Source organism: Apus apus, chromosome 24 (genome assembly GCF_020740795.1).
Source record: "Apus apus isolate bApuApu2 chromosome 24, bApuApu2.pri.cur, whole genome shotgun sequence".
NCBI lineage: Eukaryota > Metazoa > Chordata > Aves > Apodiformes > Apodidae > Apus > Apus apus.
This window is the reverse complement of record NC_067305.1, coordinates 2,949,058-2,964,165: the sequence shown is the minus strand read 5'-3', so window position 1 is coordinate 2,964,165 and position 15,108 is coordinate 2,949,058. Positions and strand designations below refer to the sequence as shown.

At 46.3% G+C, this 15,108-nt stretch overlaps 1 protein-coding gene and 1 long non-coding RNA gene across 5 annotated transcripts; one reads left to right on the top strand and one right to left on the bottom strand.

Moving 5' to 3' along the window:
• Window positions 1-774: 774 nt before the first annotated feature.
• Window positions 775-7,517, bottom strand: NMRK2 (nicotinamide riboside kinase 2). 2 transcript variants are annotated; one of them, XM_051639798.1, is made up of 8 exons: window positions 7,356-7,517; window positions 5,653-5,743; window positions 4,339-4,387; window positions 3,948-4,119; window positions 2,328-2,399; window positions 1,741-1,847; window positions 1,241-1,326; window positions 775-1,177 (listed from the first exon to the last, which is right to left on the bottom strand). In XM_051639798.1, exons 1-7 carry the CDS (start codon window positions 7,379-7,381, stop codon window positions 1,244-1,246), a joined length of 600 nt encoding a protein of 199 aa, XP_051495758.1. In that variant the 5' UTR covers window positions 7,382-7,517; the 3' UTR covers window positions 775-1,177; window positions 1,241-1,243. The 2 variants fall into 2 exon arrangements, with proteins under 2 accessions (XP_051495758.1, XP_051495757.1); XM_051639797.1 differs by having other exon boundaries at window positions 775-1,150; window positions 7,356-7,516.
• Window positions 7,518-7,769: 252 nt separating this feature from the next.
• LOC127394067 (uncharacterized) lies at window positions 7,770-14,084 on the top strand. 3 transcript variants are annotated; one of them, XR_007891592.1, is made up of 3 exons: window positions 7,785-8,228; window positions 9,211-12,767; window positions 13,273-14,084. It is a non-coding gene; the product is annotated as an uncharacterized LOC127394067 (long non-coding RNA). The 3 variants fall into 3 exon arrangements; XR_007891591.1 differs by having other exon boundaries at window positions 7,790-8,228; window positions 9,211-10,129; window positions 12,514-14,084; XR_007891590.1 differs by having other exon boundaries at window positions 7,770-8,228; window positions 9,211-14,084.
• Window positions 14,085-15,108: the final 1,024 nt, after the last annotated feature.

The window sequence follows — 15,108 nt, the reverse complement described above, 5'->3', positions numbered from 1 at the left end:
CAGTCAGACTAGATGATCATTGTCCAACTGAACTATTTCAGTCTGTTCTGGGAGCTGCTGCAGAGACAGGCCTTGCTGCAGGTGTGGCTGGTGGCAGCACAGAGCCAGCTGAGAGCACTGGGCAAAGAAATGACAGTTTTGGTCCTTGTGCTACTCATGCTTCCCCCAGGGCTGCCTGTCCCTGTTGGCTCTGAGGTGGAGGTTCTGCCTAAAAGCCAGATGAGGAGCAGGAATTGCCCTGTTCAAGGAGGAAACTGGGACAGAATGTTGTTCTCAAAGTGGGATAAGCAGGAGAAGAAAAATCTACCACTTGGTGTCTGCTTCAGCAATATTGCTCTTCCTTTCTCAAGCATGTTATGATTTCTCTCACTCCGTTTGCTGAATTACTTCCTTTGTGTGATCTTGCTTGGAGAGGGAGGGATTTATACTGAAATACTGAGAAAACTAGTATCTTAATTTGTTTTGAGCATGAAGTGAGAAACAGCAGAGAGCTGAGCCTGACAGAAAACTGGTTCCATCCCAGCACTGGAAAAATATCTGATGTGTTTTTCACCTCCAGGACTCTCACTCCTGCTGGGAGGGTTGAGCCACACGTTCAGGCCAGTGTTGCCACTTAAACCAAAGCAGCAACTCACAAAAGCAGGTTTGAGGCTGCAGAGAAGTCACTTGTGCTGTATGAAAACAGGGGATGTTCTTGTGTTTTTCTTGAGGGGACTTTGTTCCTGTTTCTACTACATTAAGGTGACTGACATAGTAAAAACAGGAGCTCCAAAAGAGATTTTAAATTGATTTTTACTGAATTGAAGAGATGACATAAACAAGCCATGACATGAAGGCTTAATATCTGCAGAGGCACAGAAGTAGAAGAGTCAGTTGTTTTCCTGACACAGCTCTACTTGTTCCATTAAAAAAAGGCATTTTCAACTCTTGTTTCAGCCAGTGGGATATAAAAGAAAATAAAAAAAACAAAACACAAAACAATCCTGTCCATCACAGAGCTGTGAATAAGTTATCTTCATGATTCAATTATATACAAAAGATGCTTTCCAAAGGACCTTATAAGAAGAGTTTACACAAATAAACCCTCATTCCAACTTCTCAGTACTATTTACATCGTTCTGTACATGGGTCTTCCAGGTCTTCTGAGACCCTGGAAAGCAAGAAGGAAAAGTCTTGACTATCCAGGCATAAGAACAAGTGGTTTCCAGCAGTCAGCCCCTCAGAAGCAGGGAGGATTTACCTGTCAGCAATTCAAAAGCTTGTTGTGAATATCTTCAAAGACTTGATTGTAGAGCTCATCTCGAGACTTCAGGCCATCTAAATAAACTGAAAAGCAAAGGAGGAGCCTGTAGGTTTCTGATCAGAACAAAGTTTATGTAGATGAGTCGAAAAATATTTCATAGCCCTGACAACTTGTATTCTAACTGGAAAACCAAATCCAGCCTGAAAAAACAAACAACTATGGCCTGGCCTGCAAAAATCTCATATCCCATTAGAAAGAACATAGTTCTTAAAAATGTTTCTTTCTCCCCCCCTAGAAGTGCTTGGAATATGAAACAAAGGGAAGAGGCTCTTAGCTGTAAAACTGCAGCTATTTATCTGGACAGAAATTAGGTCAGGGTTACAACTTAGAAATAAAAATAGTGCCTTGCATCATCACAAAGTTCCCTTGAATTAAATTACCAGCTTCCTTAAAATCCAGAGCAGAATGCCAAAGGCTTTGTGTTCAGGGAGACTTACCAACATCAACTCCACTGTCCTCCATTTCCTTCCTGTGCTTCAAGTACATGGGCCAGACATGTCCATCAAAGAGACCCGGTGGGTCGGGAACGGTGTAGTTCCTTGTGCTGGGAATATTGACATGGAAAGAACATCAAGGAGTGCTGGGAATTCCCTGCTGAAGCCTGGTGTTCATCTGGCAGCTGCTCAGTTGCTTTTGTGCAAAAGCCGATTGTCACAGGCCAGTTTCTCACTGGTATTGGTGGTTTGCAACAGGTTTACTGAGGCACCCAAAGCCAGGAGAGAAGCTGCAGGCAGCAAGTAAGGGCAAAGCAAGCAGGCTGAGGGTTTAGTGATGATGCTCAGTGGGAAACATGCAACAACTCTGCTCCCTTGGACCTCCATAACCCCCCCAAGGGGGGGACAGCAAGAACCAGTTTCAGAAAACAGCACATGAAAAACCTTTCTCCAGTTATATTACCATTTTCAACTGTAATTCCAGTTAGTGACACCAACATATCCCCTGAATAACAACAGAAAAGGTGGCCTGAAGGGCTGCTGTTAGTAGAGTCTTTATGGAAGGATGAGATGTCAAAGAACCTTCTCACCTTCTCCTCCTCTTGCATTCATCGTATGGAACTGCCAGGTAGTAGCGAAGGTCAAAGAGGTCTACCAGGGGTCTGGGGCAGGGCAGAGAGAAAGAACATGTCTATTTCTTTTTTCCTGACAAAGTGTTAAATCACCCCTGAAAGCCACAAAAATCTTTCCTGCCTCCCTCCTCTGTGTCTACTGTAGACAGCAGAAGTGCAAATGTGTTAAGACACAAGCTGGTGGTTCATTAGTAGCTGTAAAACACAGACAGTGCTGATCCCTGCAGGACAGCAAGGTGTGCCAGGTGCTTTTCCCACCCAAATTCCTGTTACTAGTTCCTGGGGAGGATCAGACACAGGGCTGGGAAAACCTGGGGTGTGAACCATGACTCTTTTTTTCTACATCAACTTCAAATTCAGCTTGCAGCAGACCAAAATTGCTATTTAATCAATCTGCTGTGAACTGGAGCAAGCTGTCACAATGTGTACCAGGTCTGGTACAAGGCAAGTCCTCAGCTCAAGTGCCTTTCCAGAAACATGGGAGTTAGCTCTACCATGGCTCACTGTGCTGTGCCCCTGGGAGGCTGCAGAAAATAAACCCAGGAAAATCCTTAAAGCAAATTTAGTTTGAAGCTGGTGGGCCTGACAGAGTCAGAAAACCCAGCTGAGGGTTGCATAAATGCTTAATATAGTATGAACTGAGCAAGCTGCAGCTCTGTGGGTGAGATACTCCCTCTGGGCTAAGGAAAAGGCTCCTGTGAGCAAGAGTGAGCACTTGAGAGGTATTTGTAACCTTCAGGAGAGACACAGAGAGTCACCTCCCCAGGGACAGGCCAGGAACACCTGGCAGTTTGCCAGAGCAAGCTCCAGTTTGCCATTCTGGGCATGGAGAGGCCAAGGCTGCCATTCCACATTCAGCTTGGGAAGCTGGGATGGGGCTGCTGGTCTTAAGGTGCTGCCTAAAAACAACTCCAGTTTTGGGAAGTGTCACACACAGCCTGTTCTCTAGAAGGAGCTTTGTAAACAAAACCATAGTTTAGAGGCAAGAATCTTTTCCTCATGTTCATAGCATGCCATTTTCTGCAGTTTATATATTTAGCTCTTGGAAGTTCTCTCTTCAGTGCTAGTCTTTGTCTCCCCATCTTCCTGCCAAGCATTTTTTTGCCCATATTAAAAAAAAGCCACAACAAAACAAACCACAAAAATAGTTGATCTTTGCTCCAATGTACAGTTAATTACTAAGCTCAGTTTAGTCAGTATTAAACAAGAACATGTATCCTGAGAGAACTATTCCTAAATTCCAGGAGAGATTCCAATGTGGAACAGATTATCATCTTGTTCTCATCAAGGACCTCTGCAGGTCAAGGTTTAGGTGGGAGGGCAGCCTGGGCCTCCAGTGCTGGGTGAGCACTGACAAGCTCTGGTCCAAAGTTAATCTAAAGATGAGAACTTCCTACACAACCCTGGGAGTCACCTCATTTGTACCAACATTGACTGGGCCATTTTACATGAGAAAAATGCTGACGTGTGATTCCTCAGAAAAGGGAAGAAGGGTGTGTTAGTAAAGAGGTTTTAGCCCTGGCACTAGTGGTCTAGTGTTCTTCCCTGGCAAACCAGCAATAGTTCCCCAAACCTTACTTGTAATTATAAAGCAGGAAGCCTTCAATGACCAATATATGGGGATCTTGGGAGGCTGGCTCTTTAGAGCCAGGTGTGACATTCACCCCATGGGAACGGGCAAACTTCACTGGGTTCTCAATCCACGCCCGTACTGTGCTCACCATTGCCTCCATATCCAAGGAGTCCAACACTAGTTAGGAGAAAGGGGGTGGGTGGGGAAAAAGGGGACACAATCAAACACCACAAACCACGTCGGCTGGAGAATATAATAGAGAATGAACTTGTAAAAACAAAAGAATATAATAAAATATCGAAATTACAGAAATTTACTGTTAAGTCTTTAAGAATTAAAAAGGAATACTTAGGAAAAAGATACATTACTGCATCCTACAGCGAGCACTGCTCTTACCATCCCATTGTTTAAAGCCGTCTTCCCCGACTTCTATTTGATCTTGTGGCTGAAATATAGTGAGCAATAAAACATTGCTGCAAACTCAGCTCAGCTACCTAAGATCCCATCACAACCTGGACACTACTGCAGTAAGACAACAAAGCAAGGGTTCACTTCACAAAACTATGACAGACCCTAGCTGGGCTACATGACAATTCCAGTTCCCATCTTTCACCAACCCCGAGAGCTTGGAAAAGTTTTCTTGGCTCAGGCCAAGTCGGACAGAGTTCTAGGTTAATAATTTGAGATGGTGTTATTACCCAAAATGCTACAGGCCTCTGTTTATAAGTCAACATAGAAGAACTTTAAATGCAAATACAGTGTTAATTAACTAATAAAATGTTAAAAAAAAATAGCTATTTTCGCTCTTAATGGCTCTAATAAAAACGCAGGTCAGCACAGCACAACTTCTGATCACTTAGTTACAGCTTGATTTGCACCAGCGTTAGGGAGCTAAACACACTAGTGAGAAGTTTTGTATCATTGTGGAAAACTTCAGCTCGACTTGAAGGGCTCATATCTGACCAAATTTGTGCATGAGGCTTCTGGCAAAGAGGCAGTTCCAAATGAGTGTCTCATTCTGTTCCGTGCTCCTGCTGGGGATCCCATGGAACTATTGCACTTGTGTGGACACATCTCTTTGGATTTCCACCTCTGGCGGGGTCCAGCTAGTTGGTAACTCCCGTGAAAAGGCTGCAGCCTCCAGGGGTTGGTCTCACTCTTCTGGTGTGTCCACTGCCCTGCTTCTCCTCACCCGAGCCAGCACAGGGCTCCTGCCTCCATCCAACCCGTGGATGGGGTTTGGGACACGGAGCTGCCAAAGCTCCCAGCACAACCCCCTGCATTCCGAGCACCGCGGGGGTGCTGGAACCCTCAAGTCTCACTTGCAAGCAACATTCTTAATTTAAATAGGGAGGAAAAGCCAACATGGAGAAAACTATTCGCGCAGAGCACAGCAAATAACCCCTGACTTAGATCAGCAGCTTCACCTCCGTTTAGAACGGTTGTTAAATTTAAAGGAAGCTCTTGCTGTGCCGAGCTCCACTTGTGTGGAGCCTGGAGACACGTCTGTAAAGGCCAGGACCTCCTCGCTTGCCCGAAGCTGTTAACAATTAAACTATTTTTTTAAAACAAATTGGAAATTAATGACTCCTAAGTTGTGAAAACTGACTTGGAAAGCAAGCACGAGTAAATAAGAGCTCCACCCGCCACAGCTACCCCGACAAGCCCAGGCAGCAGCCGGTGCGGAGGGCAGAGGGGAGCTGGGCTTACCTTGAAGAAGTCATCCTGGTGCACCACGCAGCAGTTGGGGAGCGCCTTGATGAGCCGGTTGGTCAGGGTGGTTTTGCCACCGTTGGTGACGCTGAGGGGAAGAGGGGAGAGGAGCCGTGAGGAGAGGAGAGGAGCCGTGAGGAGAGGAGCCGAGAGAGAGGAGAGGAGAGGAGCCGAGAGAGAGGAGAGGAGAGGAGCCGAGAGAGAGGAGAGGAGCCGAGAGAGAGGAGAGGAGAGGAGCCGAGAGAGAGGAGAGGACAGGAGCCGAGAGAGAGGAGAGGACAGGAGCCGAGAGAGAGGAGAGGACAGGAGCCGAGAGAGAGGAGAGGACAGGAGCCGAGAGAGAGGAGAGGACAGGAGCCGAGAGAGAGGAGAGGACAGGAGCCGAGAGAGAGGAGAGGACAGGAGCCGAGAGAGAGGAGAGGACAGGAGCCGAGAGAGAGGAGAGGACAGGGGAGGAGAGGAGCCGAGAGAGGAGAGGACAGGGGAGGAGAGGAGCCGAGAGAGAAGCGGGGAGAGAGGAGAGGAGCCGTGAGAGGAGAGTAGCTGATAGGACAGGAGCCGGGAGGACCACCCGGGCCCCGCGGCCCTCAGGACCGGGGGGCGCTGTGCGGAACCGCCCGCTCCTCCCGTTTGAATTTCCCGCCTCGCCGCGCGCTGCTCAGCGATTGGCTGCGACCGCTGCCTGTGCCCCCCCCCCCAACACACACACTCGGCCCCGCCCCTTCCCCGTCGCGCGCGCGGTGCCCGTTAGGGGGGCGGGGCTCCCAACGGCCGCTTCCCGCGCGCGCCGGGGGCTGAGGGAGCGCGCGGCGCCATCTCCGCTCCCCTCAGGGCGGGAGGGAAGGAGCCCGGGGGCGAGAGGAAGGGACGGAGCTCCCTGCTCCTCCCGGCGGGCACCTCCTCACGCAGCCGCCGGGCCGCCCTCCCCGCTCCCCCCTCTGCCTCCTCGCCCCGGCCCCCGCGGGGTGTAAAAACGCTCCCCGCGGGGCTCAGAGCCGTGCGGGAGCAGCCGCCCCAAGTGCTGTGAGGAAGCGCCTTCCGCGGGGCTGTGAAGGAGGAAGCTCCCTCTGTCCTCCGGGGAGGGCTCAGCCTGGTACCTGTAGAGCCTGTTTCAAACCTCCCCCTCCAAGGACAGGGCTCTGGAGTCGGGATGTGCTCATTTCTCCCTTTTTGTTCACCTCGCTGCCTTTTAACCCGCGCTCTAAACGCGGGTCTTGCCCTGGGTGAGCTCTGTCTCCCTGTCCTCACACGGGTTTGAGTCTAAACCCTGCTTTTCTGGATAAAAGCATTTTATACACCCCAACCCCCAACCCCAATCTCATTTGAACCAGATTTCCCCCCCTCCTCTTGTCTTTTATACCTTTTAAAAGCCTAACCAGACGTGGAAAACCTCCTGTCTCATAGCTGAGGCACACCGCTCCTTTCATCTGACTTACGAAATTGCTTCGTTATTAATGACCGCTTCATTATGACTTATTGCTGCATTATTTTTCCCTACCTCAGCACAGCTCCTGCTAACACAAGTTCAGCACAAGCCACCCTGCAGAGCAACCTCTGTCAGCAGCCAGCAAGTCGCATCATTTCCAGAATCCTGTCATGTTACGTTTAACAGAGAGAGAGGCATGAATTCTAAGCCTTAAAACGATAAAAAAAAGAGGAAGAAAAAGCAGTAGAAACACGCGATATTCACAGGCACTCACCCTCCGATGCCTATGATGTATTTCATCCTTGCAGCTGCCTGGGCAGGGATGGGGTGAGGAGAAACCAGCCAGGAATTTCAGAGGCACGAAATGACTTTTCAGCGGGAACCAAACGATACCCGCAGGGCCGGGCTTGGCCTGAACTATTTCATTGAAGGAAAAGGCGGGCTGGTCTCTCATTTATAAGCCCCGCAGTGCCCTTCCTTCCCTCTGTCCCCGCCCCAGGGGGCAGCCCTGTGACTGTCATGAGCCCCAGATGTCACATTTTCGGGGCGGGATGAGCCAATTGTCCCCTGGTTTGGATGGGTCATGCGTGCTGGGCTTGCACCTGTCCCTCCCTGTCCCCCCCTCTCCCCTCCAGCTCTGATACCCGGGCTGGAAATAGGTTTTTATTTTGGCAAACTCTCCCTTTGCCTAAATTAGTCATGGGGTAGGTGGAAATGTCACCTCTGGGAGCTCAGGGGCAGGCACAGAGCTGGGCGAGGGTGGAATTGTCTTTCTTTCCCTGTCCCTTGAAGGCAGACAAGCTGCTCTCTCTTCACCTTCCTCTTCTTTTTTTCCCCCCAATTCCTCTTTGATTCTCTAAAATGCATCCAGAAATGCCACGGGAAGGGATTTTTTTGTGTTTGTTCCTTTCAACTTCTGATAGGGAAGGCAGGGGAGCAAATTTATGATCACTTTTTCACTTCTTTTTACTGAAGCTGTTCAGAGAAAGGAATATGCAGAGGCTGATGAGTGAATCCACTTGGACCATGATCTTTTGAACATTTAGGAGGAACTTTTTGAACCCTGGGCTCATTCCTCCTTCACAAAGTCATACCATGACATTAGCTTCCAGCTCCAGTTCACTCATGTAAAGTAGAGCTTTTTAAGGTAAGTTCACTCCAGCTGGACTGTTTCCTCCTGTGAATACCTCTCACCATGAACACACATTGTGGAACTTGTGCTTTCATTTTAATTGTTTCAGATTCTCCTAAAATCAGGCTTGAGAGAGGGGAAGACAGAATTAACCACAGCTCTGAATGTCTGTTGTGTTGGGTTTTTTCAGATGGTTTGAAGTATATTGTATGTATTATAAATAATATCTTGTCTAATATAGAGCTTTAATCATCCAAACCATTATGTTTGTCCTTTTTATAAAACCAGCCTAGGGAAATGTTAAAAGTCATACTTAAGGAGTCCTTGTCCTTCAGCTGTTTGTAAATAATTGTGACACTGATGTGTGGTGCCCTGTTCATTTTCTTTACAGCTTTGGAGCTGATTCTTGTGCTGATAGTGTCCAAGATGGGAGTGTTGGTGGGGGGGCTTGCCCCTGCCTGAAGGTGGGCACAGAAAAGGATTTTCACTGTGCCCAAAGGACAAGATCAGTGCTTTCTATTATATTCCTTTTTTTTGTAGTGCCTCCATCATTTCCTCACTGGCTGCCAAGTATTGTCCCTTGAGCTTTTCAGCTGTTCCTGGGTAAAACCCACATAGCTGGGATTTAACCATCAAGAACCTGAGAAAAGGGGGTTTTAAAGAAGGGTTTTTCCTAAAACACCTCACAAGGGCAGTGCCAGCATCACAGGCAGCCACTAATCCAGGCTGTCTCTCCCATATCCAGGGTTTAGAGCTATATAGGCAGGATATTCCATGAGTAACACCAGGTCTGCAGGACCCCCTAGAACATTTTAGTCCTGGCAGTTACTGGTATCTCCTTTGGCCCACCTGTATCCTATAGCTTAATTACCTCACACCTTTTTAATATCCCCAATAGTTTCCTTAGATTGGGTGATTATTTTGCCATCATTGAGCTTTATTCAGAACAACTGGTTCCAAGCTGTATTTAACTTCAATTTTTCTGCTTCTCTTTCAGGTCTGAAGAAGGGTTTTTTGGGCTCAAACTCTTGTTTGTCTCCCCTCATCTATGTCCGTTGATCTAATAAAAGATGTTGCTTTTTTTCTGCAAAGCTGTTTTATGCTCATCAGCTGTAAAGTCAAGGCTCAGTGCTTGGATAAAATGAGCTGATCATGAATAAACACGGACTGCAAATTAGAAGATTATTAACTGTTAGAGGTGTAAGGTTCTGCAAATCTTGCAGTGAAGATTTTGAAGGCAAGAAAATTGGTTTTAAGATAAAACCTGGTAAATTTTTGAGTGGGATTATAACAAATGGTCTTTTCCTGTTCATTTTCTGTGTGTCTAACAAACAGATCTCAGCTAGTGTTTGTCACTGTAATGATTATTTATGGTCAACGTGAGGACACTAATTGATTATTCCTGAAGATACCCCTTGCAAAGTCGACTTTCACCACAATTTCCAAAACACCTCCATGCAAAGATTGCTCCAGAGACATTGGGAGCTGGAATTCTTGAAAAGGAAGGAGTCTTGACTCGGGGAAATCACAGCCCAGCAGCTGCTTGTCACTTTAAGCACAGCATTTGCAGTGGGGAGTCACCCAGCCAGCCCCTCAGCTGCTGCCAGTTGTCCTGGCCACTGGAGCAGGGCTAATTTACACCTGCTGCAAATTTAACCTAAGATAAGTTCTCTGCTCAAATTTTTCATGCCCCTTTCTTGTGTTTCTCTTCTCTCCCTCAGCTAGGAAAGCATCTTGGTTAAGAAACCAGCCACTGTGTTTATTTTACTGTTTGCTTTACCACATTTGGCTTTATGTCTAGGTGAAAACTGGGAGACTTGGAATAAAAATTAGGAAGGGACAGTGGTGTCAGCTCTGGCCTAGTCCTCTATATCACAGTCATGCTCATCCAAGTGTTGGAATGTGCCCTCCTCAAGGTGAGTGAAAATTGTCTTCTGCCATGTTGGATTTCCTAATCTGAATGTGCTTCAGAAATACAGGCTGGGGTTTTGTGTTGAAAAAAGGCAGTATTTAGCCTCAGATGTCTCAAAATACAGGGAGCAAGTAAGAAATAATTCTGGCAGTAACAGAATTTTTAGTGTTTGGCTGAGTTGGTTTGGATCAGTGAATTCCAGAACAGTCAAGCCCCCCTATCTTTATAAAGAATATAAAACCTGTGTGTTTTTATTCTGAGAACCAGAGGAATGAAGGACAGAAAGCATTTTTTTCTTTGTTTGGTTATGTTTTTTTCATTGCTTTATTTTTGAGCTTAAGGTTACAAATCTCATTCATGGAGCCCTCAGTGTAAAAGCTCAACCTTTCCTTCCTGGCCCCTCAGTTCTCCTGTGGATGTGTCTGCCTTGAGTTTCTTTTTTTTCTAACACCCTTCTTCCTACTCATCCCCCAAACACCCAGTGAAATTGTATTCACCCACATAACTCAAATTCTGGGATTCCTGAAGCCTCAGCCTGGCTGTTCCTTTAGGTGCTGCCATTTCCCTGCCTGTATTTGGAGATCTCCAGCATTTCAGCTGTCTGCTCCCCTAAGAAAAAAAATAGTCTGTCTGAAACAAAGGGTGGCAGTTACACTTCCCAGCTACAACAAACTTTACCCAACCTGTAAAAATACCTCTATGCAAATGCCAAGTGTTCATAAATGCTTTTTTTAGCAAGTTATGTTAGCTGCATTTCTCAGTGACTTATGTGTTGGTCATCTGAAACTTCCTTTTTTTGTGCCTGTTTATCCTGCAGATACGTTATCTGCTTGACACTTCACTAATACAAATGCCATTCAAGAGTGTGTTTCAATCCAGGACAGAAAGTGTTCCCTCTCTTTACATTATTTTTAGAATACTAATGTTTACTAAAAGTTAAATATTCATCTTCTTTGTGAAAACGAAGCTCAATTTGGCAGAAGCCAGTTTAATATTTGTGGAGCCATCATGATATCATTTCCATCTGCTAGTTTACATTCTGTGAGTGCCCTGACCTTTCTGTTGCACAATGTGACTCATTTATTCTACAGCTTTAATTCAGAATTTCAATCCTGCACTCATCATAAGACATTGTTTGTGGTTTGAGCAGGGTTATGCCAAGGTTCCTTCCACTAGAGACTTGGAGGAGGGGGCTGGATGAGGCAGCCTCCCAGCTAGGGAGGAACAGGCAGAGGAATGAGAGTAATTTTCACTGGTGAATTTTGAAATGATGGGTTTAGTTCTTCTTTCCAGAGCGTTGTGTTAGTTGAGTTGCTAAGAGAGCCCTTCTCTGAGGCCTTGGAGGCTGCTGGTGTCTTGACAATGCAGGGCCTGTCACACCTCTCTGGAGAGAGACTTTGGTTTTAAACAAAAACAAAGGAGAGAACATCAGCAGAACATTCCTCACTGATGACCTGCAAGTAACCAGGACAGCTAAAAGGAAGGAAAACTGGGCTAGGAGAACAATGAGCTTAAATACTGGAATGATGTCCCAGTGATATGCAGGATGGCTGTAAGCCAGGAGCTGCCACCTTTGGTGGTGACATTTTCTGATCCCACAGCTGCAGTTGGTGGCAGAGGGTCTGCAGTCCCCTGGGAGCAAGTGACAAACATGTCACCCTCTGAGAACTTAAGGTGGGACTGGGGAGAAGCAGCTGTGCAGGCAAGAAAAACACAGGTGAAAAGATTTCAGTACATTATGACTTGGGGGATGTGGGATTAACCCAGAGAAAATATTCTAGAGGGAAGGAAATGAATGAAAGGACAAGAGGGTGAGTGTAAAAGGGACAGGTTTAGAGGTAATCTGAAGTGAGGACTATGAGGGAAGGGAAAACTGGAGCCCAAAGGCAGCCAGCTCATTGCTGAAGAAGTCCAGTCAGGGACAGAGAAATTCTTCTACATTCTCAGTTCCCAAAGTATCAGGTTCTGCAGTTGTTTCCCTCCCCATGCTGCACTTCCCAAGCTTTTCCTGCTTGGAGCCCTCTGGAGCTGTTGACCATGATGCTTCAAGAAAGGATCCTCCTTAGATTTCAGTGGCCTGCATGAGGAATTTGTTTCATGGGATTAGTGGACATAGAAGCAAAAATGAGTCAGATATGCAAGAAATGCTTCTGTTTTGTATCTGTGTGGTGCCAGGTGACAATGGCAGTAATTCCAGGGATGCATTCTTAAACAGATGCCAAACATTTCTAGCATCATTTGCCAGCTGACATATCTTTGTAGATACATGACATTAAATTAATCCTGACCTGTGTGTTGCTGTAAGTTGTATAGTAAGTAGTAACTAATTGGAAGCATTTTTAAAAGGTAATAGAATCCCAGTTTTTAACTCTCAGGTTTATTTTCTAGGGGAGATGATGTCTCATCTTGCTCCCCACCCAGCTGAATCTTTTGGCTGATGTAGATCCTACTGATGGATGAGTAGAGAGGAAGCAAAATGTGAAGATAGTCTGGAAAGTGAAGAAGGGTGGAGAATGACTAAGGCATGAAATCTGTGTTGAAGCTTTTTGCAGCAAACAGGCAGTGAAGAAGCTGAGCTGTGAGGCATGTTGTCAATGTCTGATGATTCATCAAACACCCAAAATATTCTGACAGTGTTTCAGGTACATTTGACAGACTCTTCACAACCAGTCAGAATTGGTAATACACAGACAACAGAGGGAAGTTTTTTCCTTTTCTTGCTTGTTAGAAGCTCATCCCTGCTCCAGTCTGAGGTTGGTGGGGCTAAGTCAGCTCACAGGGCTTGGGGCTTCCCTGTGCTGTGGCCCTTGCTGCCCTGGCATCCATGGAATCCCCAGGCTGCAATCCTCCCACTCCACCTGCTTCTTGGAGAAACTCTCTCTCCCAACTGGATTTCATGAGGGGAAGCAGAGAAGCCCTTTGTGGTGGGATAGCTGATAAAAGGTGCATTGAGAGAGCAAATAATTCAGCTGGGGGTATGGGGAGGAGAATGAAAGGCAACCACGGGGTCCCTGGTTTTCTCTTTAGCTTTTGTGTGTTGTTTGTCACCTCCATGGGGTGCATTTCTGGGTAAACTCTCTCTTTTAAACATTTCTGCCAGTTCTAAATGTTACCAAAGGTTTCTCAGCCCTTTTCTGCATCCTTTAGCATTCCTTCCTGACCCTTCCTTGCTGTTTCCACCTGCACCATCCCAATTCCTGCATGACTGGTTCCTGTGAGATGCTTCAGTTCCTGTCAGAACATGGTGGTGTCATTCCTCCCTGTGTCACTCAGACATCCAGTTCAGGACTTCAGCCTTGGAGCCTCAGCCTTGAAAGCCACTTGCCATGGAGTTCACAGTGGTCCCTTGTCCTCTGAGTTGTTTTGGCTTCAATTTGGGTTATTTGAAGTTCTGTTTTAAAGAAACTAAGAATATAAGTTCAGATTTTCACGTGGGATATGTCTAGTGTGTACTTTAAGATAGACTCTTCCTTCTCATAACACTCAAGAAAAATCAGTTGCTTATCCATATCTAATAACTTATCCATATCTAATAACTTATCCATATCTAATAACTTATCCATATCTAATAACTTATCCATATCTAATAACTTATCCATATCTAATAACTTATCCATATCTAATAACTTATCCATATCTAATAACTTATCCATATCTAATAACTTATCCATATCTAATAACTTATCCATATCTAATAACTTATCCATATCTAATAACTTATCCATATCTAATAACTTATCCATATCTAATAACTTATCCATATCTAATAACTTATCCATATCTAATAACTTATCCATATCTAATAACTTATCCATATCTAATAACTTATCCACATATAATCTTGGCATAAAAAACAACTGAGTACACTCAGCAGGGTTTTCAGGGCTAATACTTTGAATATATTTTGAAAAGGAAATGCTGGAAATAGCAGATAAGTTAATAAATGCACTTTTATTCTTCGTGGTTCTTTCCTGTTTGGTGCTGTTTGTGCTGGTGGTGCCACCCTTCACTTATGGGCAGTGCTGTGCTCAGAACAGCCCCAGCTGCCATTTTGTCCTCCCCTCCTCTGCCTTGGCTACAGGGAGCTGGAAAAAAAACCAAAATGCTCCCTTCCCTAGGAGAGAGCTGCCCAACACCAAGGTCGTGTGGGTGTGGGATCCCAACTGGACAGCGGAGCCATCCCCTCCTGTATTGATCTGTGTGTGGTTGGTCTCACTTTATGAAATCATAGGATGATTTGGATGTGAAGAGACCTTCAAGATCATCTAGATCCCACCCCCTGCATGGACAGGGACACCTCCCACCAGTCCAGGTTGCTCCAAGCCCCATCCAACCTGCCCTTCAACACTGCCAGGGATGGGGCAGCCACAGCTTCCCTGGGCAACCTGGCCAGGCTCTCACCCCCCTCACACTCCAGAATTCCCTCCTCATGTCTCACCTCAATCTCCCTCTTCCAGTTTTCATCCATCCCCCCTTGTCCTCTCCCTCCCTGCCCTTGTTCCAAGTCCCTCCCCAGTTTTCCTTTCCACTACCTCCAGGGACACAGAGGTGCTGGGCTGCACCCCCAGAGCTGCCAGATGCCAGGAGGAGCCTCCAGACCAGCTCTGCCCCAAAGGGAGGAGGAAAATCCTCTCTTCCCTCCACCTGAGTCAGGCTGAGGATGGGACTGATCCTGCTTGACCATCTCACAGCTCAGGGGCATCCATGCTGCCCAGGGCTGCTGGTAGGATGGGGCTGGGTGATCTTCTGGAGGTGCCTTTTCTCCCTACTGACCTGTGACCACACAGACTCTGTGCATCACTGGAAGCTCCTGTGCAGGAAAACAATCTTCACTGAATAAATCAAGTGGCTGCTGAGGCATTTTCTAGAAAAAAACCTACTTCTCTTGGTCATTTTCCTGCTGTGACTAACATTCTGTAAGGCTGTTTTTGGTTGTCAAAGGCAGAAAAAGGAGAATGATCTTCAGTTTTAGTCAAAAACTTG

What these genes read in the sequence shown, in the direction of transcription:
- NMRK2 (XM_051639798.1), bottom strand. Translation starts at nt 7,381, where the DNA reads ATGAAATACATCATAGGCATCGGAGG. An exon ending in ACCAGGATGACTTCTTCAAG is followed by an intron (nt 4,388 to 5,652) that starts GTAAGCCCAGCT and finishes ACTATATTTCAG; the next exon opens with CCACAAGATCAAATAGAAGT. An exon ending in CGGCTTTAAACAATGGGATG is followed by an intron (nt 4,120 to 4,338) that starts GTAAGAGCAGTG and finishes TCTCCTAACTAG; the next exon opens with TGTTGGACTCCTTGGATATG.